Source organism: Equus asinus, chromosome 4 (assembly GCF_041296235.1).
Source record: "Equus asinus isolate D_3611 breed Donkey chromosome 4, EquAss-T2T_v2, whole genome shotgun sequence".
Lineage (NCBI taxonomy): Eukaryota > Metazoa > Chordata > Mammalia > Perissodactyla > Equidae > Equus > Equus asinus.
The window spans coordinates 49328795-49354618 of NC_091793.1; the positions used below are offsets into that span (position 1 = coordinate 49328795).

Here is a 25824-nt window from a genome sequence, read left to right on the forward strand (position 1 = left end):
ATCTATCAAGAAGACCATCCCTGACTTTCATCTGCTTATACAAATTTGCTCTACTGTGACCACTAATTTCTATCTCAGCTGCAAATACTAGCTTTTGCCTGGTTTCTCAGGCCTGGAATTACTGATGCTAATAATAGCTGGCATTAATTTAGCTCTGTATATAAATGATCTCCTTTAATCCTATGATGTAGATACTATTTTATCCCTATTTTACACATAATGAAATGGGAAATACAGAAAGTTTAACTAATTTGCCTAAGGTCAGCTAGCATATGACAGGATTTGAAACCAGGCAGTCTGTTTAGATGATGCTTTCAATAGTACATTTTATTCCCTTACTAAGGCAAATGTCCTCTTTGCTCTTGCAACCTCTCATGAGTTGGAATTCTGATTCTGTCTATATCTGAGTAAACCTCACGTGCTGCCAGGAATTCCACTTGTTCTTACTTGACTGCTGGATTCTTTCTCACCTATTCTGTGTGAAAGTGATGATTCAGATGCTCTGCCTACCGAAATGTTGTGTATAATTTATCACTGTGCTCACTGGGACATCCCCCTGCCTGGTTTTTGCCCCAAGACTCTCTTTATATTCTGAATTCCTCCTGCACTTGCTGAATTCCTTCAAGATTACTGAAGAAGTTCAGTTAAATGACTTCCACAATAATGTGCTGTGAGATATGGAGTCACAATGGAAGAGAAAGAGAAAAACTGAGAAATATTTTGTGGTTAAAACTCAACAAATCTTAGTATCCTACTAGATACAAGGTGAAAATATAGAATTAATTAAACGGAGATTCCAAAATTATGAACCTTAGTTACTGGGAAGATGGATATGTCTGAAAGAGAAAAGGGACACTGAGAGGAGTTATGGCTAAAAGTAAAAGAAATAAATTTTTTTTTGGATATATTAAGTTTGAGAGGCAAAGGAGAAACATACAAAGGAAGATATCTTGATATCACGACGTCCACATGTCTATTTGATCATTATGCATGATATCACGGTTCCTTTTTTACTTTTTAAATACCTCATAGTGAGATACAGCAGAAGCTCAGTAAACTGCATTAAGAGATACATAAAAGGAGTTCAGGTAGCTTGTTGCAAATTTAACTGTAATTATCAGACTAAGGCATAGATTGATATCTAATTTTTCCAGTTTCAAGGCTAATTCATTTCAAATTAAATGTTCTACACTCGGTTGTTAATAAATCCGAAAATATATTAAATGTTGTCACTAAAGCAGAATCTTCCTCACAGATATATTCAATTAATCTCAAAAACTTTCAGTATTAAATTTAAAAATATCCTTAACGATTTTTATTTATGTCCTTAGTAACTTTAAGTGAAATTAAAAATCAATCCAAAAGTTTCTGATTAGCAATGCTTCAGTTTTAATTGCAGGTCATTTTTAAGGTGTTTTAATAAGTATCTTATTATAGAAGTCTATTTTAAAAGGAAACCGGTTTTAAGAAGGACATTATAAGATTTATTCCTGATAACTGGCTTAGAAAATTTATATAATTATTTCTTGTAACATTTAAAATATTTACTGGATTAATGCATTTATATTTACAAAGCAAAGAATATTTTTCTCTTTGTTTTCTTTCACTTCTCTTTTTGTCTCTTTTTTTGAGTTGTTTAATTAAAACACTGAAACCCAATTGGACAGAAATAATTTAAAGAAGAATTATATTCTTTGACGTATCTTTAAAATTGATTGTCCTTAGGTTCTAAAGAGTTTTAGAAATCACTAATACAATTTGTGCTTTGTAAATTTCCAAATAATTATTCCAAATTGTGTTCTTGTCAACTTGATTAAAACGTGGAAGCATTTTAATAGTCATAAAAGGCACACATGATAACAAACAAATGCAATGAGGAAATAAAGAATAGTTTTGTAAAGAAGTACATTTTGTATTTAAGCTTCACTATAACTTAATAGGAACAGATATAGAAGGGAAGTGCATTTTAAAAGTAAGATATTTGTGACATGTTTCTAGGGTCAAGTTTCTCTCTCTCTACACACACACACACACACACACAGAGTGGCCAAAGTTTGCAAAGCACTGTACAATAACTAATATTTATGATTTGTGTCCCACAGTACTGATGAATTATCTGATGAAAAGAGAGTCTGTAATAAATATTTTGGAATAAATGAACTAATACTAGAATGTAAACTCCATGGGAATGGGTTTGTTTTTGTTGTTTTTTTTAATTCACCATCACATCCTCAGAAACTACAACATTGCCTGGCACATCATAGATGCTTAGTAAAGGAGGAAAGAAATGAAATTCATAAATGAGAAATTAATCAGAGCAAGGAAGAAATTATCTGAGCAGAAAAATGTATTTCTGGATACTTGGATTAACACTGCCCCTTCAAGCTCTGTTTGCTTAATTCCTAAGCAAGTATCAAGTATCATCCTGGATTTCTAATTTAACTCCTTATTTCTCTCCGCCCTGTTATTTATTTCCATATATAATTAACATAATTTTGGCTTTGGTCTTTACTCCAAATGTTTTTTGGTTTCTCCTTTAACTAATATTTTAGTGTCACTATTTGAGCAAGATACTAATCTCACGTCTGATAATTCAGATGTCTTACTCCTTGGTACCTGGAATGTCTCTCTAGTCAGAAGGTCCTTATCATTTAACCCTCTCCCTGTTTCCCTCATGCCCCAAACTAATTCTCTCTATTTGTTCAAACCACTTATTCATACTTTTCTCTCCTAATGTAACTCATGAAGAATAGTTAAAGCCAAATTCATATTTACCTTCTTTGAGAATTTCACTGGTTTGATTTGCATGAAGTTTCACTGGATTATACCTTTACTTTTTTATGCTGAAGCCCATTGTGGTTTTGTCTTTTTTCTTCCTTATGGCTCCAAAGAGTGCAGCCTTGGTTTTCTTTTTGCATGGTTCATATTAGGTAATGCACTGTCATCACTCAATATATACTTGTTCTGTGAAAAAACCAAAATTCTCGATTCAGTACTCCCTTTGCATTGTTTATATAGAATGCAAAGAGGGAAACATCTGAAAATGGCAACAATATCCAAAGAATAGTGATATGTGAATGTATTAGGCAAGCTATGGTTTTGAAGAGCCTATTTATGTACTAGTCAGGATGAAGGAATAGCAACTCTCTTGGGTCTGTGGCTGAGGGTAAAGACCCACGGCAAAACTGTGATGACCCTTCCCATTTCTATTAGGTCTTGTCACAGCCAAATCTCCTCATATTCCATGAGCATAGACAAGGAACATGACCAGGCCTATGTCAATACAGAAGGGACACATACTCCTCCCACAACAGGCAGTGGAATGAGCATGGCAACAGGTGGGGACTGATCATCTTCTTCAGGGAATATTGTGAATAATAACAAATAGTAATGAAATATACCACAATGTGTATCATAACAAAGTAATACAATTTGTTTGCTTGTCCTAAACAAAATCAGTCACAATAATATATTGTCATCATAGTGTATAATACAAATATGTATCTAATATATTAGATACAGCTCTGGTTACTAATATTTTGATCTCTGATTGCCTTAAGAATTTCATACAATACATATTTGTCTCAGAGATATGCACTTATACATATAGATGCAAATTTGCATAAAATTTCAGGGGATTCTGAAACTTTCTAAAGCCCACCTAAGGACCTCTTAGAGCTCTGTTGACTCCCAAGGCAAGGACTCTTATTACCTCTTTCACCTTGTTTGCATCTCTTCCACCATTAGCAGCCACATTGCTTGGACATCCACTGTTTTCAACCTGTAATCTTCTTAAGCCGTTGTATATTGTCTTCTGCAAATTACCAATTCAGTGAAACTTCCCCTGCTAAACATTCTAGTAATATTTTTTGTTGCTAAATCTACAGGATGTTCTCCAATTTTTATGTTACTTGATTTTTCAGGTATATCCAACACTGGTCACCACTCTCCTTTCTTGAAATGCTTCTTTTCTTTCCTTGGTATCCATGACATATACCCTCTTAATTTCCCTCTCTTGTCTCTGCATTTTTCTTGTTAGAATCATTTTTTAAACATCAGTGTTCATGGAGGTTCTGTAATTCTGCCCTCATTTTGTCTAATTCTACACTCTCTTCATTGTCAATATTGTTCACTCCCATGGTTTTAAAATTCCATTAATGATTTCCAAACAATTATTACTAGCCCAGATTTCTCATTTGATAAATTAGTGTTTCCAAGTCCTTGTGAATATCTCAGTTGGATGGCTCACAGTGAGATAATAAAATTCAACATGATCAAAACTGAATTCATTTTGTTTTAACCCAAACATACTCCTGCCTCTTTCATATCCCATTGAAGCGTGGCTCAATCTTTATATCTTACCTGCAGTTTTCTTTCTTTTCTCCCAACTTTTATCCTGCCCCTTCTAAAATACACTCTAAGACCTTTGCTTGATTTAAAACTTTCCTTGGCTGCCTATTACCCTCAGGATAAATTTTAAGCTCTTCAACAAGATTTTCATGTTCTTTTATGTATGGCCCCTGCTTAGATTTTCATTCTCTTCTTTCAGTCTAAGCCTCCCAGATGTGTCTATACAGTAGCCAAATTGGCATTATCCCCTGTTCCCCATGCAAGCTATGGATTGATTGCCTGCCTCGGGTTACCAGCCCTTGCGGCTACACTTTCACATCATTCATCTACAGGTTTACTTAGTAAACTCTTCTCATCATCAGCTCTGATCTCCCCTAAACAGATCAGTTGATTCTTTTCTATGCTCCCACATCACCTCCATCACATCTCCTATCACATTGTGTAACTCCTGACTCCCTACACAACTGGTTCCTAGATGATGCACGGACACCTTGAATTTTGAATAAAAAGCTTATTCACAAATGTGAAGTATTATAAAGTAAGTTTCGATACTTAAAGACTCATTTTATAACCCCAAAACTCTAAAATTGAGAAAGTAAATGAAAAGAAAATAAAACACAGATGTATGCTGTAACAAATATTTACTAACTATGGTAGAATTTTTGCCAAAGTAAATTTAATTACATAATATAAGTGGCATATTTTCAGGATTAATAAAAAGATTGTAATGAGCCTTATTACCAGCTTGTTCAGAGTCCAGATTTTGGTTCCTCTGTACAAACCTAACCTGGAACTAGTTGCGGATTGGCACCATTTGGTGATAGCTGTCTGCCTGCGATGATTTTGGTTCTGTGGCTGAATGGGACTTCAGAGATTCCAGGGAACATCTAGTTGGCTGGCACATAGCTGGTTAGTATCAGGTTTTTGTTGTTGTTTGTTTGTTTGTGTTTTGCGCTCAATCCAGGGAGATGACATTGGGAAAATATTTGGGATTACAAAGAACCCAAAATTTACCTCTCTACTTCCGAAGATAAAATGTCATATGGAATATCCCCTTGATACAATGGTAGCCTCCAAGTCCATTACCAGCAAGCTATCCTAGATGTCATAGAATAGAAAAGCTCACAGAACAAATTAAAATACTCAAATTACACATTTTATCAACTCTATTAAAACACACAGAATCAAGGGAAAAGAGATAGGATAGATTAACACACATAAGATAAGGTACGGTCTGGAAGGACCATGCTATCTGAATCCTGGGGTACACAGTGTTCAAATGTCCTGTTCCTTTCGCTGCCACACTTCTTGTTCCATACCTTCCACACTGATGGTGTCGTTACAAGGGGCAGAGTTGGGGTTTGAGCTAGGATCAAAAGGCAGAAGGCACTCTGGGTCAATGACACACTTGTTCCACTAGAAAGTTGCTGGGATAAATACACCTGGGCAATACATGTAGCTAATGAACAGCCATGGACTTTAATTGTGTTACTTGGCCAGAGGACATACAGAATCATGACTGAAGTCACCAACAGGAGGCCAAATAAAGACCTCATGAATGACAATCTATCAGGCATATCTAGTGTATCCTGAATACTTATAGGTTGTTTATACTTATTTGTAAATATATTTGCATTTTATAAATATATAGTACCCAGGTGTCTCATGAATATTAGGTATCTCTGATCTTTCCATCCCCTTCAGTCTATGTTTAACACACACATGCTCTGCTTTCTAACTACTTACCTTACAGTTTAAAATTCCCATGAATTCTGCCCATCTTTAACAATCAGTTTGCTTGCCAGCTACTCATCTATTTTTAAAACATTTTAAAAGACCTTGCCTACATTTTACAAATGACAAACTCATTCATCTAATATAACTGAATATTTTCAATAGCAAATGTGCATTCCACAAAGGCAACCTGCTGTGCCTGATTATATTTGCTAAAAATGGATTCAACGATACTCTTCTTACCATGCAATTTTGATGCTCCTTGCATTGAGAGGTGGGGGGGTCTATGTTACTTCCCCTTGAAATCAAGTGGGCTTGTGACTATCCAATAATAGAATATGGTAGAAGTGACTCTATGTGACTTTCAAAGCTAGGTCATAAAAAGAGAAACAGCTTCTGCCTTGTTCACTACTTGCTTAGACTCCTGCTGTGATGTCTGACTGCCCTAAGGCTGCCATGCTGTGAGGAAGCCCAAACTATTTTATTTAGCAATATCACCTGCAGAAGTCATATGACTAGAGAGAGAGAGAGAGAACACTCTCCCAGGTCAGCCCCAGCTGCTTTAGCTGACCCCACCTCCACTCTTTCAGGTCTAACCACTGTCACACGGCAGCTACATGAGAAATTCCAAACCAGAACTACCTAGGTGAGCCCTTCCCAAATTCCCGGTCTACTGATACCTTGGTAAACAAAAGATGATTGTTGTTTTAAGTTACTAAGCTTTGGAATGAATTTTTACTCAGTAATAGATACCAGAACACTTGCCATTTCCCCACCTGTCTTCACCTCCCTCCCACATCTCACCCTCCTTATTCATGAGATATGAACTTGAGTCCACCCCATTTAAGACTGAGTATAAGACAAGAGCCTATTGCTAAAAGACATTATACATCACTGTCATTTTGAAATGACTTTTCTACATGAATTCAGTTGTCTAGGATTTATTATTGTTAAATTATTCTCATTAATTTAGTATTGAAGATGCTGTCTTCTATTCACAGTCTTTGTAAAGCATACATTTGCATTCTTGATTTCTCTATGAATCTTTAAATTATATCTAAAGTGAGGATTACCTATATCAGTTATTTCCTCGGTTTAATTTACCATCCATGACTGCTTGCATGTGTTTTTGAATGGTGAAAACTAAAGAAAAGCTCGCTTCTGTGTTGGTGATTTTTTCCCAAAATTTCTCATCCAAAGAACAGCGGTACTCAGTGATCTGAACTTCGCCCAGTTCGTTTGTGTTGCCAATTGATTCAAAGAAATGTTGGATTGGTATCATTGATATCAATGATCAAGGGAATTAGGTAATCATATATAAGTCTGAGTCACATTCTGGAAGAATTATATTTGTTAGGAAAATTAAAAAGTAGATACCAAAAGTCAAGCAGTACTCGCCTAGCTTATTCAGGTACTTGAGCTGGAAAACCCAGAATTAATACTCCTGAGTTTTATTTTACTCACCTGTAAGACTGGAGTTAGATTAGAATGCCCAGCATAAAATTCTATGGTTTTTTAGTTATAAAATGAGACTCCTGAATTGGGGCAGAGGCAAAATGAAAACCTTTATTACGAGGCTTTCTGTTAGAACAAATCTCTCTAGGTGAAAAAGAACAGCTGAATATATTTAGAATGTTTCTTTTCTCTTAATATTTTACCTCATAGTGGTCTAAAGAGGAACATAAGAGACTGTTTTCCTACAAAATGTCATTTTTCCTTTGAAAAGGAAAAAAGTTATTTCAGAAGGCATCACTATTTAATTTACTTGTTTTCAATGCCCACATATTGCTCTTAGATTTGATGTCAGATAGCATCAAATGATACAAAATAAAATTCTCTGGAAGTTGTCTTCTTTTATCACACTTTGACTTCAAAAAAAAGGACACAATTTTTGTTCTTCTGGAAAACTAAGACATCTTTAGTAATGAGTTGAAATCTCAGTGACTGTCGAATTACTACATTTTACAGTAATCTGGTATAAATACATAGATAAAGGCTGATTAATGCAGCCTTTTCAGAGCAATTTATCGTGTGAGAATTGATGCTTATACATGTGTGTGGAGCCACAAGAGTCAGCAACTATGTGCTTAGTAGAGCTTTCATATTCTGCAGTTTGTTTTCTCTAGACAGGTAAGAAGAAGAATGTGTAGCAAAAACATAACAAGAAACATGAAACCTACATAATAACCAATGATTACTATTTGTGATAGAATTGAGTATTAATTTTATGATCATTGGTTCCAATTAATTACATTTAATTGATTTTTTAAGTGTATGCATAACAGAAAGCTTAAACAACATATTTTCTACATACCTTTTACTCTCATGATCACCATCACAAACAATACGTGGGAGAAGCTGGCTAAGTTTTTACTAAAAGCCTCTTTATTCTTCTTCCAGCCTTAAGACTAGACTACTTTCCCAGGCCCTTTTATAATTGGCCATGTGACTTGTCCTCACCAGTGGCATATGAGAAAAGAGTGTGTCACTTCTGGACCAAGAGTTTTAGAAGTGGAATTTTAGAAGCTTCTTCTCCCATCATCTGGATGCAAAACCCAAGGGGAAGGCCTGGATCAGACAAGAAAAGAGGCTGAATTACTGTGTGGAAGACAGTAGACCGCTGACCAATTCTCGTCTTGAATAGTGAGAAGGTGAAAAATTAACTTCAATTGGGTTTGACCCATTATATACTTGGGGTTGTTTTGTTGCCTGCTCTATATAATACAGTGTAATAATACTGGCATAGCCTTATTGCTTAATGGAAATAAAATAAGATTCACATTCCCACAAGACTATAGATAATGTGTAAGATGGGAGTTATTTCTATTATCTATTCAAATCCATCTTAAATTTTAAATTCAAGAGTAAGCATACGTGCAGAAAATATTTAATGGTTTTAATAATGTTAACATAAACTGTTATGGATATAGGCAAAATATTTTCATAAATGGTAACTACATAGTTGAAATGAGGTGATAATGAGATCAACATATCTGTTATAACTAATATTATTTGCTTTTTTTCTGCATCAAAATTATCCTTGCACTTAAATGACAAATTACTGCCACTTACTAAATCTCTTTTATTATCATGGCTCATGCTTAATTACCCATTTTCTCTGGTTCTTGATCTCAGTACACTTTATCTTGACAAACAAAACCATCCTGGTTTAAATAAAACAAGTGCTTTTTCATTATTATTACTATTATTATATTACTAGTATTTCGTGTGATTTTCAGAATATTGAAAGAGATGGAAGGACTGGCCACCATGGTAAAAACGAGAGTAGTTGTATGACCCCCTCCTCTTAAGAGTATGTAGATAAAAAGACCATATTTGAAATAAAATATGCAGAAGAAGCATTAGTAAGTGTGGTGAGTAATATTGTATGCCTCTATGGATAAATCCCTTCATTGATGTTAGGCACTAAGACTAATGCAAGAGGTGGCTTCCACTACCTCTATCTAAACCTAGTTGACTATTTAGGAGATAAGCACATTTCATCTCAATCATTGATCCTTGGCTATCAAAAACCAGTAGGAGCAGATGATAATCTCAGTATAATAATTGGTTTTATATTTGTTTGAGAGACTGTTTGCTTTGATTATAAATTATCAGCTGTTTTTCTTGTTCTATACTTACTTTGTTCCAAAATATCTTCAGATTTATTCAAGCAGTGGTTCTCAAAGTGGGATTCCTGAACTAGCAGTATTCCAGTACCTGGAAACTTATTAGAAATGCAAATCCTCTTGCCACACCACAGACATGCTGAATCTGTAACTCTGGAGACACATTAACTGTCTTTAAAAACACAAAGGTTTCTCATGTATAAAGGACGTTTTATGTCTTCTGGGGTATTCCAGAGAGTGAAAGTTATAAAAGTACTAATATCTGATTAACATGATAAAGCTATTACTAAATTAAGTCTATCTGAAAATGGACTGGGCTGCCTGGTGAGTTAATGAGTTTCCTGTGATTAAGAGTATTTAAGCCACATCAAATGGTAGGTTAATTGGGTGGTCTAGATCCTTGCTACTCAAAATGTGGTCCTATCTGGGAGTTGCTAGAGGTACAGAATCGCAGGGTCCACCCCAATCCTGGTGAATCAGAATATACAATTTAACAAGATTCATGGGTGGTTCATATGCACATTATGTTTGAGAAATAGTGCTCCGTTGACATCTAATGAATCTTTATATTATTCCTTTCTTTTTTTGGAGGAAGATTAGCTCTGACCTAACATCTGCCACCAATCCTCCTCTTTTTGCTGAGGAAGATTGGCCCTGAGCTAACATCTGTGCTCATCTTCCTCTATTTTATATGTGAGAGATCTGTCACAGCATGGCTTGATAAGCAGTGTGTATGTCTGCCCTGGATCCAGGCCAGTGAACCCAGGGCCGGAAGCACGTGAGAACTTAACTGCTGCGCCACTGGGCAGGCCCCTTTATATTAATCCTATTCTTAATTCTTACAGGATTATGTTGTGATGCAGAATTTGAATAACAGTCTAGAAGAGATGAGGGTAAATACATGAGTTTTACCTCACATTCCACTGTGGGGTCACCAGCTGAATTAAACGTTACCCCCAGGATTAAAGATTCTATTTCTCGAATATCGTACTTAATTTTAGTAAGCTGGTATTTGAATACTGTTTCTCTAGCTAGATTTGGCCTCTTTGGTTTACACAAAAGTGAAACATACCTTTTATACTTCCTGTACTACATCCTAAGGATACTTGCACTAACCCCCAAATTATACCCAATGTTTGACCTTTCTCCCATTTGCCTTCTACATGCCCTTTTCCTTTTCACTAAAACTAGTGTATGCTAATTTCCCTCGCTGAAACATTTCCTTTTTCTTAGAGTAGGTACTAGTTTTGTCTTCTGCTTCCTCCCTGTCCCTGATGGGTCTGTATGAATGGACAGCAGAGGCAGAAAGAAAGGAGCATAGGCAAAGAGATGTGCAGATATAGAGGGAACTGGAATACCATCAAGAGACCAGACTTTGCTCAAAGCTGAAATTTACTTGGGCAGGGAGTACTTAACATACAATCCTCATCGTCAAAGCAATGAATGGAAAAGAGCTGGAGAAGTAATAAGAAACGACAGATGCCGCCACACCCTAGATTGAATCAGACACCTACAACCACGACTACCATGCCCTGGTCCTGGGAGAAAGAAGCTGCTTAAAGTAATGGCAAGCACGGAAGGCCATAGAGCCAGAAGGTGCCCAAACCCATTCCCATCCCCAGCAGCATAGGCCAACACACGCTTTTCTGTAGAGACTATTGTGTGTGAGAAGCCCGAGCAAGAGCAAGGAAGAGCATACTCCCTTCCCAAACGTGCCCATCTCCAGCTTTTCCTTTGCCGGGGGCACTGGGACCAGCGCGAGACCCAGCAGCCCCAGAGCGGCTTTGGGGGAGTCGTGTGTATCCGCGAGCGCGTGTGCGTGAGGAGGAGAGCAAAGACGTGATTACTTCAGAATTTATTTAAGGGCCGGTGGAAACCACTGCAGTAGCATCCAGGGGAAGCCCTTGTTCCAGAAGAAGAGGAGGTGGCGGCTGCCAAGAAGGAGGAGGGGGGAGAAACGGAGGAGGAGGAGCAGCAGCAGCAACAGCAGGAGGCAAGTGAGGAGAGAAGATGCTGTAGCATCCTCACCGGCTCCCAGCAGGTTGGTTCTCCCGACCGACTGATGCAAGCAAAAGGCTTACAAAGAGGCTGGGAGGAGAAACTGGGTGTGGGGGGCTGACTGCTTGTCTTTCTGGAGAAGAAGCACCTCTTAAGTGAAATGAGACACTCTAGTGCCGAAATAGGCTGGGAGCCAGAAGGGGACCTGTCCTGCTTCTCGCATTCCTGGTGACTCGCTTCCCTTTAGCCTTCCAACTCCTGGCGTTAGCCATAAACTCTGGAGGGGCGCCAGGTGGGGGACTGGGTGGAGAACTTCCCTTCTAGATACTCCTCACACCTTTTCCCAAAGCTCACGTTTAGGGGATACACTCTCCAGGTGGCCCGGACGCGGAGGGGGAGCCGCGCCGCTGGGTTAAGTTTCTACAAGTCAAACCCAGTCCCCAGTTCCCGGCTCCTCACCCCGGGTCTCCAGCTGCACGCGGGGAGCTGCGGCTGCTCAAGCAAAGGGGCCGCTGCTGCTTTAAGAGCCGCCTCCCCCTCTCCTCCCTTTGACAATGGTCTGAACCGAGCTCTGCTTCCCAAAGCAAAATTTGTAATATGCCATTTTTCCGATGGACGCTTCTCCTTTTGGCTGCTGACGGAGCCGCGGGAAGATGCCGAGCTGCTGCCACGCCACCCGGCCGGGGCACGTTCCAGGAGGGCGCCGGGGCACGCGAGTGTCTAAGCTGCCTTTCTCCCGTTGCTAGGGAAATGGTCCAAGAGTGCCGGCTGTGAGCCTCCCTTCTCCTCAAGCCGAGACTGCGGTTGTCACTGATCAACTGAAGAAGCAGGACCGAACATTACAGACATTAGGTACAGAAACTGTATTTGAGTTACACCGTTTCCCTTCCGCTTTATTTTTTTACCCCCTCCCCCCGGCCCCACCCCGCCCCCAGGGAAGATGAGATGCAAATTCCTCCTTGCCAATTACTGTTCTTACCTTTTGCTTTCCACTCCCACCCTCTCTCTTCTATTTCTCAACCTCCTCCCTACTTGGCTCTCTCTTGCTGGGCAGGATGAAGAATTTTAGTATGGAAATTATGAAGTCAACTTCTTCAGGGTGGTGGGGCTGTGTGGCTGAGAGAGAACTGACCAGCCCTGTGGGGTGAGCTGGCTCTTCAGCCGTCTGTAAATGCACTGGGGTAAAGAAAGTGCAAAATGCTTCCATTTGAGGTGGTAATGTTTCCTGAGAACAGGAGACTTCAAAGAGTTAAATAGGAGGAGGAATATTCATGTAATGTAATCAGACAATGGCTAGGATTTCTCTCCCTGAATTACTCCTTGTGGGTTAACTGAGGTGGAGCTGGGTTGGTTCTTCAGACTAAATCTTTGTAGAAGAAACTAACTACAGAGAATGACTGCATTTTTGCCTCTAGTAGAGTCTAAACCCTAGTGATCGGTTTGAATAAAGTGATTCATTGACAGAAAAAAAAGCCTTTCGTAGCACCGACACATCTGAATAGGCGCTATTTGAACGGTACATTTTGCTAAGAAACACACTGGATCTTGAAAGCCCTTGGTAATGACTCCAGTGGGCATTCAAAACTTTTATTTTGAAATCTGAGATATTTAGAAGACAGTCAAGGTTATCTGCTAAGAATAAAGGAGTAGGTTTTCCTGGTATAAAATTCTTCAAGCTAAATGTCAGCACTGGTATAATTAAAACAACCAGGTTTGTTATTTTTTTACATTCACAACAAAATTTGCAATGTCTCTAACCAGGTCTTGAAACCTTCAGTAATTTAATGAACATGGCATCAACATCTAGAAGAAGATAACACAATTCATATATCCAGTTGACTTTGGGGATGGGGTGACAAAAAGGCAAATCTCAAAGCAAACTGTTAGTATGCCCTTTCTGGTTTTTCAGGAATTATGGGATGCAGTTTTATGCAGTTTTTAATATTGAAAATGATTGTAAAGTTAAAAGTAGTGTATGAGGACAGCATAGACTAGCGATTGAATGCCCACAGCCTCCTGGACTGTGCAAGTTGCTCCAGATGTCATCTATTCTACAAGAGGATGTTTAACTCTTACATTGAATATGAATTTTTAACTGCTTTTAATACTTAAAATGTGCATCTATGAAGTGTTATACGATATTTTCAGGAATATACAAGTATTTTGTAATTTATATTAGACAGAATTTCAGTTCTATTGCAAGGAACTAAGCTAGCTCATGAAAGTGGCCTTATTTTTCTGTATACAAATTTTTTTTCTTCTAATTTTGATGAGAAGACTTTAGATTTATTCATTTGGGTTGACTGTGTGTGAAGAAAAAGCAGCCTGTATTCAACTTATTTCCTAAGTAACTTTTGCATACTTTGATTTTCTTTCAATTGGATTTGGAGAGTTCAGAGTACCCATTGGAATTAAACCTTTAGGTATGGAAGCAGAATGAATCATAAAGGTAAAATATTTTTTCTGCAAAGATGAATGTTGGTCACTTTATAATTGAAATACATACTTGAACTTATAATAGCCCTTTATAATTTTACCATGTGTTCTCGGTCAAGCATCCTATTGGAATCTTACAAAGGGCTTGCTAAAACAAACAAACAAAAAGCTTGGATTGTTATCCCTACTTTACAGAAGAGAAAACCGAAGTTTTGACGGGTAAAGCGACTTGCCCTGGTTCACCTGCCTCAGGGGTGGAATCAAATCAAGTGCTTTTGAGTGTAGATTTAATAGACTAAGCTGCTTCTCATCATAGAATCTTGTGACTGACTGAATCAAACAACAGCTTTCATACTGATCTGAGGAAGTGAAGTTTGTGAATGTCTAACGTCCCGCAAAGATGACAAGCATTTGTTAGAATTAAGGTAGTATATCCAGGAGAGAATTGTAGCTGAGGTCATCACTGCAGTTATGTTTCTTCTTGGAACTTAAAGTTGTTATGAGTAATTCAGAGTGGAGATGGGCTAATATCTTTCTTTCAGGAAGAGTATGATTTAACATACAGATTTAGGAAAGGTTAAGTAACCCGAAAATTTAAACCCTGCAACTGTTTTGGCGCAAATTGTCACAGTGCTACCATTTCCTCTCTCAGTATTTTGTTTTAACCTTAAATGTCAAAAAGAAACACATCGGCTTCTGGTAATGATTTCTCAGAATGACACAGCTGTTCAGTGTGTAGATTTCATGCATGGCATGTAAACTAATTGTTTTAAATACTCAAATGTGTTGGAACATTTTTTTAATTTCCCAATTCCTTTTCAATTAGTGTAAAGAAAATTTGTAGCAGTTAGAGAAGAGTCTCTTTTTTTCCATCTTTATGATAGTGTTGGAATGAAATTCAAATTGAGAAAAATGCAAAAAAATGTTATATTTTCACCCATTAAGTGGTTAACTCTAGTAGCAAATGCATGAGTGTGAGTGAATGTGTGTGCATGTGGGGTGCGTGTGCATCTTTTTAAATACGCCCTCTGCATATCTACTCCGCTATTTGTTTTAGGGTGAATAAGACATTGATCTAGTCAAGTTCTTGCCTTCAGGTAGCCCAGTGGTTTGAATGATGAGCAATAATTCAAAGCATCATCTTGAATTGTCCTAAAATTCACCACCCCCTTAATTTTTTTACATAAGCTAGCAGTCACAAAATACTTTCCTTTATCTTTTTAAAAGTTTCTCTTAGTTTTCAGTGGACCCTGACCAAATCATTCACAGATAATTGAATTTCTCTCCTCAATAACCCAATTTATGTGAAGAATCACATAAAAAGTAATTAACTATTGAGCTGTTAAGTCTTGACATTTTATTTGAAAATATCACCAGAAATATTTTCCCCAAGGACAGGAATATGTAGGCAGAAAAATGAATTGACCTTGCATTATAAAACCAAAGAATGCTCCAGGATCAACAGCCAAACCAGGCTTTCTCCACATCAGCCTTCTGCAAAACCAAGCCCTCTAATTAATAGCTCCTGGCCTCAGTACAACAACTGAAATTGAGATGGGCTTGATTTTTTTTTAAACATAAGATGGAGGATAAAAGAGAAAATGAGGTAATTTCTAATTTTCAAAATGCCACACAATAGGTCAATGTTACATCTTAATGTGTGTGTTGTCTATTTTAAATCAAATTAATAAATGATTTAAAAAAGTATTCTGAACAGTTCATTTATTCCATGACTGGGAGCTTGTGATTAGCAGCTGAGATGTGAAGTTACTACATTAGCTAATATAATTTATGGCATCTGTTTTGTGGAATATTTGAAAGAGTGTTAGTTTGTATCGTGTGGATGGAAACCAGACAATGCAGCTCACAGGAAAGAAAGGAATATTAAGTGTAATTAGTAGTATAATAACCTAAACAAATTTATGCATCTCAGTCTATTTCATAAAGCTTATGTCTAATTCAGTCAGTATCACTTATCTATTCTTTGTAGATTACTGTAGGAATTCAGGAAAAGAGCATTTAAAGTAATAAAATGGGAGTTGTAAAGTCAAGAAGCTTTAAACTAGTTGGTAGGAAAAATAATCTGTTGATAAAATAAAAAAGTAAAAGCTGATTATTATGTAAAATGAATACTCAATTATTTGTGGATTTTCTAAATGAAAGGATGAACATTAATTCATTCACTCATTTAAGTCATTCAAAAATCATTTACTTCCTACCCATTAAGTGCCAGACACTGTGCTTGTGTTAACAATATAATAACAAATAAGGGTGAGCTGGAGGTATTAGCTATAAGGGATTTGTAAACTTGCAGGGGAAGAAAGGTGATTAATTATTGCGTAATAACATGTTATTATAAATTGAATTAAGTGGGGTAAATTATTAAAAAAAACACTTTGAGAAGTAAGTGAAACCATACTGTATTTTGTAGGTAGGAGATAGATGGATTGCCATGAAAAGAGAAAGCATGTAGGTTGGAGGAAGTCAGTGAATCATATTTCACTGAGGTCAAAATATTTAGCTTGGTTGGAGTTGGGGCAGTGGGTAGGTATAAAAGAGACAATTAGGCGAATGAGCTGCAAAGGGGTTAATGAGTTGAGGGTCAAGTGGCATTACTGGGAATCATTTCTTTACTAAGACTTCTCTCCTCTTTCTTTAAGCAATGATGTGTGAAGTGATGCCCACGATTAATGAGGACACCCCAATGAGCCAAAGGGGGTCCCAAAGCAGTGGCTCGGACTCAGACTCCCATTTTGAGCAGCTGATGGTGAATATGCTAGATGAAAGGGATCGTCTTCTAGACACCCTTCGGGAGACCCAAGAAAGCCTCTCCCTTGCGCAGCAAAGACTGCAGGATGTCATCTATGACAGAGATTCGCTCCAGAGACAGCTCAATTCAGCCCTGCCACAGGTATGCTCCCCGGTAGCATTCCTCTTACAAGTGAAAATGTGATAAGACTTAAATAAGTGTTGCTTTATTCCCATTCTTATAATTGCTTTTCCCCTTAGGGTATATGACATGCATATATGCTAAGATATGCATGTCATATATGCACATATGATGAGAAAAACTTAAGAATAGATAATTAGTTTACATAAAACCTTGCCTCAAACAAAATTGTAGAAGCATAAGTTCCTATTTAGTCTTTCTCTTGAAAAGTTTATCTTTTTTTTTTGGTGGGGGTAGAAACCACCTGTTGACCAGCTTTAATCACCAGAATGTGGGAATAGTTAGTTTTCTCTTTCTTACTTTTTAAACATTATTATGACACTTGGAAATATGTATTTTACATTTTTAGTTGTGTAGTCTGTCTTTGGAAGTGATAGTAGTTTGGAAGTCTACTGTCCAAGATTTTTTATTTGTCTTTCTTTAACAATGTCTAACACCTGCTCAAAATTTCTTGGACTTATTGACATATTACCCTCTCTTCTCACAAAACATTTCAACCAGTTTCTTTTGTTAAAAAATATTTTAGAAATTGAAGAAAAGGCAGAAGTTAAGCTTCATAAGCAAAATTGTTAGTTACTTCTTAATGTATTTTTGTCAAGCATCTTATTTTATAGAAACAAATAGAATATTTTAAGATTTCCAGCTTATTTATATACAAAGCTAATAATGAGAGTCAATTTTCTTATTTGAGAATAGCATAATTATGTTTATTTTAGGTACAAGAAAAAGCATAGAATATCAATGAGATTTTTAATAATTAGCCCCCAATAAAATATATATTTTTTTAAACGCAAGTTTGATTGGCCCCCTACTTACAAGACAGATTAGTAAATGTTGAAGAGTTGACCTCTCTCCACGAAGTTATGTCTTATAGCAAATATCTTTTCATAAATATTGAAAATTATATAATCAAAGATGATAAAATTCTAAACCCAGCTGTACTATTACGTTGCAGTGTAATATTGAGACAGTTATGACTATCAGAATAGGATGGATCACCTAGAACCTTCTGTCACATCCCCATTAGTAATCCCATAACCTTATGTGGATAACTCCTATCCCAGTCCTTTTCATTTTCAGTACGTTTGTCTTGTATTGAGATGTAATGTTTCCAGTAACTCTCATCTGTTGGTACACTAGTGTGTTTAATCACACAGAATGTGATTCATTTCAAAAGATAACTATCTTATCTTCACCAAGAATATATTTTTCAAGTTAGACATTTCAGTCTTTGCGGTTGTTCTTCATAAAGTGATTTCTAGGATGATGATCATCATACCTACTCTTCTTAGGATTATTTGAGTTGGTTAATGCTTTTGTTAAAGTGTGGTCCTGGAACCACTCACACTGTTCATTATCTTCTTTGACAAGCATAGAATGGGGCAATCATTTCTTTTTCTGGACAGAGTGTTTCATTAAGAAGCCCAGAATTGTATTATATGTGGGGGCAAGTTCAACATCCTTTAAGTATGTATTGGGACAGCAGTCAACTGAAGTTTATAATTGAGTTGCATAAATGCTGTGTGTTCCTATTTTCCCTACACTCCTCCTAGAAGTTGACTCTTTGGTCCTAAGTGTAAGACTATACATGCATCCTTCCTACAGTTATCTTTTTATATCTTATTCAAGCCTGATGCTATCAATTTGGGATCCTAATGCCATCAAACTGATTCTAAGAATAATTTGGGTTTTTAATTTTTTTCTCTAAATTTAAAAAAAAATGGATGACTATTTCATAAAAATGTTGTAAAAATAAGGTACTAGAACCAGATACTGGGGGAAAAAGGAGAAAACTGAAAGTGTTTTTATACGTAACTATATTGTGTAGATATATCTCTTCTTAAAGGTACAAGAATGAAAACATTTTAATTCTAGAAATTCAGTTGTACTGAAAATTATTTATATTGCTATCTAACTGTAATGCTATCTAAAATTTTAAAGTTTGAATTTTAATTACACCGGTGCATAATCTCTTATTCAAACTCCTTGGGGCCAGTCGTGTTTTAGAGTTCAGAATTTTCCCGATTTTTCTATATGTATACGATGTGTACTATGCAAACACTCCTCTAGCTGGATTCTGGGCAACACTCTATAATTATACACTTCCATATTTCTGAAAAGAATTCTATCAATATTCCTACTTCCTGGAAAAAAATAAAGACTATAAATGGTTTCTTGTTAGTACAGATCTGGTTTTGCGACCAATCAATTTTGCAACATACAGTACAAATAAAATATCACTTTTCTGAGTTTGGGTTTTATAATTATAGATTAGGGACTATGAGCCTGTACATTTAGATGGATATGGTTTCAACCTCTTTTACAAATACTTTGATACATTTTTTCCAATATTTATTTGTATTTTACTATTACAAATATTTGTATCTCTAGCAATCCACAGGTCTTTAAAGATATTTATGGTCCTGTCATTTTTTTAAAGAAAGTATTTAATAACCTAATCTGTAACTTTAGGGCTATAAGTTTTCTGTATGTAATAGAGGAATGTTTTTCTTTAATTGGTATCTTTGAATTATTTTGAATACTTTGTAAGCAATGTACCTGCACTGTTTGGCAGCATCGCGTTTGATATTTAGCTGGAAGAAGAAAATGAGAACCATAAATGTGAGTTTTGAGGCAGAAAAAAAGCACGCAAAATTGAAAACTACAATAAGATGAAAATGAAATTTATTTTCGCAAACACAGTATAGAATTCAAAAGCAGAATCAAACTTTATGACACTGTGTTGTCATTGCCTTTACAGTTCTTTCAGGGTGTTGGTGATTTGCTATAGCCACTTTCTATCTTGTCATTCCTTTATGAACAGAGGTAGTGATGGTTTTAACAATCCTAACCATGTACAGTACTCTGTAGTCATAGTGCTGCATTTTTCATTAAGTGATTGTGTGTAACTGTGTTTAAAGAGTCCTGATAATTCCACATCTCTAGGCCTGGTGTTTCTAAGCTATACACTTAATTTTCTTCCTTTCCAATACACAGATCCAGTTTCATGTTCCACAGAATATCAGATTCAATATCCTCCAAACTCAGTCATCATCTGCCTCCCACTTCCCACCCAAACCTGCTCTAACTCCTCACCCAGACGCCCAAGAGTCTTCATGGATGATGCTCTCTCCCTCATCTCTGAATTCAGTCATCATTGGACCATACTGTTTTTCTCTCTTAAATAATTATCAGATCTCTCTATTCTTTCCTGTTGTTTGTCACCTAGCCCTGAACAACTTCTTTGCTCTATCTCCTAGCATGTCTACTTTTGTAAACGTGACACTTTGTATGTTTGAATAATACTGGGGGTCCTGAAAGACTTCATGCTATTCCAGTCTTATTTCCTTCATGCGTATTCCTCTCTGCCCTTATGATCTTCCTCAGTACCTTTGACTGACTCACTTCTAATCCTAGCCAAGACTTTATCTCTTCTGGGAAGCCTTCTCTGAACTCCCAAGTTACATGTCCTCTGTGTTCTTTACCATTATCATTTATCATATTATCATTAAATTATCTATTTATGTGCCTGTTTCCCAACATAGACTATAAGTTCCTTGAGAACAGGAGCAAATCTTAATCATCCACAACCCTCTAGACCAGCTGAGTACCAGGTTCATAGTAAGGGCTTTTAAAGTAAAAACAGAACTAAAGTTATATGTATTTTGATATTTTGAAAGAACAAAAAACTTGAAATAGGGAGGTCTGGTTTGTATTGTGTCTCTATTATACATTTTCCATGACCATATACATTGGTCAGGACTTCAGATTTCCATGCTACAAAAATTGGTTAACACTAATCCCTCACAGGGTAGTTTGTGATGATTAAAGAAAATAATACAAGTAAAAACTAATTTATAAAGCATTAAATATGGAAATTCTTGCATTTATTTTATCCAGAATGCTGAAAGATAAATTCATTTCTATATATGTATATCAATGAGCATTAGAGCAATTTGCAAGGAATATTGATAAAATAAATAGCCTTTTAACATTTTGGAAAACAGGGCAAATATTGAGAGTCTTCTGTGTATTATTAAATGGTTACATATGTTTGTAAAGGAGATAGACAAAAAAAGGAAGATAGTTTGGTTCCCAGAGAACTTAGGGAATAGTTAGAGTTCTTTGAAAAAAATATATAAATGGACTCAAATTAATATTGTACCAGAAGATTATAGGAGTACTGAAAGTATTTGAGCTATAATATTGATATGTGATTAACTGCAGAAAGTTTCATGTAAAAAGTGATTTAGAGAGATAATTTTAAGAAAAGGTTGGAAAGGATGAAAGGGCGTTCTGTGAGGCGCAGTAGAGTTGTGCAGGTGGGAGCTTGCTCCAGGACATGTCGGGGACTGAAATCCAGCCTATGTTCCGCTTTCCAGGCTAGGCTTGGGGTTTCTAATTTGCATAAAGGAGACAGATGAGCTAGCAGTATCTCTATTTTTTTAAAAAAGAAAAAGAAGTAGGAATTAAATAAGGACAATAACAGATTTGTCTATTGGAAGATAGGAGTTAAGTTTTGTATAGTGGCAGTGGAGGAGTGTGGCCTGTCAATATGTGTGGTGAAAGCTAAGGACAAAAGTTTGTATGCAACATAATTGGTAGAATTTTGAGTGAACTGGCAACATAATAAGGTCATAATGATGGAATATTATTCTGCCCTTTGATTTAGGAAAGATTACATAATACATGTGTATCAGTTATCTGTTGCTAAAATCTATCTAACAAAACAGAAAACCTTGATGTCATGCAAAATAATGAGTTTATGGAATTCAGCTGATCTTGACTTTTATTGGTTGATCTTGGCTGAGCTCATTAATGTAGCTGTTAGCTGAAGTTTGGCTCAGTCAGCTGTATGTTAACTGGCTATTATCAGATCTAGGATGGCCTTAGCTGGACAAACTGGGACCACTCAGCTGTGTGCATGTGTCTAATCCTGCAATGGGTTAGCCCTGGCAGGTTTTCATAGTCATGGCAGAGGAATAAGAGCAAAGCAGAAACAAGCAAGTGCTTTTTAAGCTTCTGCTTGGGTGTTTTTTTTTTTTTTTTTTTGGTAATATCCCCTGGCCAAGCCCAAGGCAGAGTGGAAAGTGATACAAAATTACAAGGAAGGATGAAGCATAGGTATCATCAATGCAACTGATCTACCACAAATATATGCTAAAAGAGCCAGTTAGTCATTATTATGTTAGGGAAGGCTTATTGTGACGATGTACTAGTTCCGTGAGGTGTGGGAATTTGGGATATGATTGTGAACCTGGAAACTAAGAAAGACAGTCAAAATGTAAAGAATACGGAGGAGAAAGAATGGGCATAGACTGGTAATGAACTGAATGGCCAGGGTTTTGGATTTGAGTCAGATCTGAATTTGAGTAGGAGTTCTTCCACTTATTATCTGAGAGATCCCTGGTAAGTAACTTGATTTCTCTGAAACTCTCTCTCTCTAATCGAACGGAGGAGATGATTTCTCTCCTAGGAGAGGCTAAAAGGAAGTATGTATATGTGCTTCAGAAACCCTGAGCATTATAAAATATCAGGTGGTATTTTTCATAAATTGGAATGTGCTGGTATGCACTGTGATGAGGAATTAAATTAAAAGAGGCTACTTGTGGAGGAGAGAAATACGTTTACATTCTGACATTTTAAAATGCAAAATATTTAAATGAAACTTATAGAGAGTGACAGAAGTCACTTTTATTCTGGAAGCAGACTACCTGGGTGTCTTTTTGGCTTGCTACTTACTAGTTCAATAACTTTGGTCAAAGTAGTTAATTCAGATGATGATAGAACCTGCCTCATAGAATTATTATGAGAAATAAATGAGCTGGAACACGTCAAACGATCAATTCAATGCCTCACAGATAGTACATGCTCAATACATGTTAAATGCGGCTATTGATGCTGTTATTATTACCATAGATATTATCATCATTATCCTTAGCCAGCCTTAACTGCACAATTTTACTGGGTAATAATGAATACTAGCACAAATTGAAAGCACTAAAAATCCTTAGTCTCTGCAATCTTTATCAAATTTTGGAGGTCCTTTGATTGATCTTTTTTAAAAAAATATCTCTTAACTACACTCTCTTAAATGGTTTTCCAAAATTCTCCACTTATTTAATGGGCAGTCTCACATGTCCCTTGATTAAGTCAAACAACATACATTCCTCTTGTGCTCAGAAGATAACATCTAGGTTGAGCTCCTTCCTTTTCAGTGAAACCTGATGCCACCACGCTAAGCGTTTCATCCCTTGCTCCTATCAAAGAGAAAGATGCTGCATCTTTTGTTACCCCTATTGTGATTATTCCATTTTCTTAATGTGCTTTTCTTTCTTCCAGTTAGTTGATTTTCCCCCTGGCGAAATGAAATGGTATTCACCTGCAGCCTTTATTTCTCATTGTTTATATCTCTTTATTTCTATCTCTTTTCTTTTTTAACCCTTATAATTAGGTTTCTATTATCACCATTCTCCTAAAAACACACTCATGTAGATTTAGGAGCTACTCCTGTATATGCCACCAATGGATACATATTTTATAAATCTAGGGGTCCTCTTTCGTTCTTCATGTACCTTAGCATCTCTGTGCCAAGCAATGCTATTAATTATTTCAGTTTGAAATTCCCATGTCTTTAATTCTCCATAACCATTCCTTTCCTAGGCTACTAGGTATGTTTTCCTTCAATACTTATTCTTTTCCCACATACCCCTATACACTTATTTACATCCATACTTGTCTGTATTTACTTATGTTCTCCAATCTTAAGCATTGCCTTTCCTGCTTAAGATTAATACTTCCCTCTAAATCTTTGAACTCCCCCTTCTCCTCTCCTCCTTTGATTGTTTTTTTCTCTGTCTTGAGTGTCTTCCATTCATTGCTCTCTCTTATTTCAACTTGCTTTTTTGTACCATGTTCAAATCTATTCCTTAAAAGTAAAATGATGACAAATACAATACCAACAAAAGAGTCCCTTAACACTGTATCTCTGCTTAGCTACCAATCAATCTTTTCTTTTCTTTTCTTTTCAGTTTATTTCCCAACGGCTCTCTTCTCACTGTCTCAGTTTCTTCATCTTCTGTTCTCTCTGAGCAACTGCTGTCTAGCTTTCCCTCTAACTCCCTGCTCTGAATGGTGTCACCAGTAACCAACTGATGAACACAGTAGTAAATGAATTTTGTTTTATTAAAATTCACTGCAAAATTTGACATTGTGATTGCTCCCTTCTCAAAAAACAAAACAAACACCTTACTTTCGTAACTTATATGACACCACACTGTCTTGGTTTTTAAATCTTTTTGAGTTTTTCCTCCCAATTTTTTTCTTTGGGCAACTCCTCATCTAGTTATTCCTTAAATGTTAAATAATAAAGACAAGATGAATAATAGTGATAGCTAACATATCTGAACAGTCCCACTATGCTAGGAAATGTTTTTCTAAGTTTCCAGATACTAAGATGAGAGTCTTTTTGTCTTCCTGTTTGAGGAGAGGCTAAGTGAGGTGCAAGACCTTATTTGCAGGAGGTGCTAAAATATAGTCCAACTACTAAGTCCAATGTTAGCGCAAACTCCATTTTAAGACTCTACAAAAGTTGAGGTGGTAAAGCTAGAAGACAGACAGAATTGTTTTGGAGAGCTATTGGTTTGCTGTGCATAAATCTACTATTCCATGTATGAGGGAAGGAGTGATTCCCATTCAGCTTAGCCAAGTGAGAGGGGCTTCAGGGAAAATGTTGAGTTTGATGTGTTGCCTTCAGAGACTGAGGGATATAGATTCTGAAGTCTAAAAGCTGAAGCTGTGGCTGGAGATGCCCTTGCCTCTGTGGAATATTAAAGAGTTGCATGACGGCAAGCTACAAGTCCTCCAATGTCAAAACAAAGGTTGGTGATTTTTTGAACAGCAAACGGGGTCCTCAGAAGGGGAGCTTGCTTAGGGTTATCTTTGTGTAAACCCACAGAATAAGTAGATTGTCAGAACCCCAGGTTCCCAGGGAGTAAATAATGAGAGACAAATTTGAGGATTGATTCCAGAGAAGAGACTGAGAGCAAGTCAATTAAAAGTGAGGAGGAACAGACAGAGGGATTCTTTGAGAAAGCCATAAACCCACCCCAGGAGAGGAAGGGTCATTGATGGTATCTTTGCCATTCAGAAAGCCCTGAATATGGATGACAAGTGGGTCAGCCACATATACTGTGATCCTTCTCCCCTATTTCGCCTTCCCAGGCCCCGACTCTGGAGGGGTCAAAAAAACTGTTGCTGTGAGTGGAGGGTGTCACAGCAAAGAAAGACCACAAGGCCCCCATCCTCTAATGCAGACTTTAAAGCTTGGGACAAGCCTGAAGTGAGTGCAAAGGGGGAAGATTTAGGTTGGAGAGGAGCTTAGGGCTTTGTACATAACACAGTCCTATATTGAACTAGAATTATGAAACAGACTTTTAAAATCCAAAACAAAAGAGCAGATTGTTTATTTTCTAAGCATGAGCAGGAAAACTAAGATTTCTGCCTGAAATTTCATTTGGGGTTCATTTCTTCACCTGAGGGAATCAGAGGAGATATAATAATGTTGATTTCTGAATCCAGCTCCTTTATTAAACTGATTAGGTGTATCATCTCAATTAATCCTCAGAACATTCCAATGAGGTCATTATTATTATTATTCTCCTTTTAGAGATGATAAAACCAAGGCACAAAGAGGTTAAGTAACTTGTTTAACACCACATAGTTGAT

The 25824-nt window shown here is 36.7% G+C and overlaps 1 protein-coding gene across 18 annotated transcripts in view; it reads left to right on the forward strand.

Annotated features, from left to right (window-relative positions):
• The first annotated feature begins 11530 nt into the window (after nucleotides 1–11530).
• Nucleotides 11531–25824, forward strand: part of PPFIA2 (PTPRF interacting protein alpha 2) — a 450745-nt gene continuing 436451 nt past the window's right edge. For 9 of the 18 annotated variants that reach the window (XM_070507216.1, XM_070507215.1, XM_070507218.1 and 6 more), the window contains exons 1-2: nucleotides 12424–12563; nucleotides 16808–17058. In XM_070507216.1, coding sequence (XP_070363317.1) covers nucleotides 16810–17058 — 249 coding nt within the window. In that variant the 5' untranslated portion in view covers nucleotides 12424–12563; nucleotides 16808–16809. Of the gene's footprint in view, nucleotides 11755–12272; nucleotides 12564–16807; nucleotides 17059–25824 lie in introns of those variants that run through there. The other 9 variants (XM_070507235.1, XM_070507226.1, XM_070507238.1 and 6 more) reach the window with 5 other exon arrangements.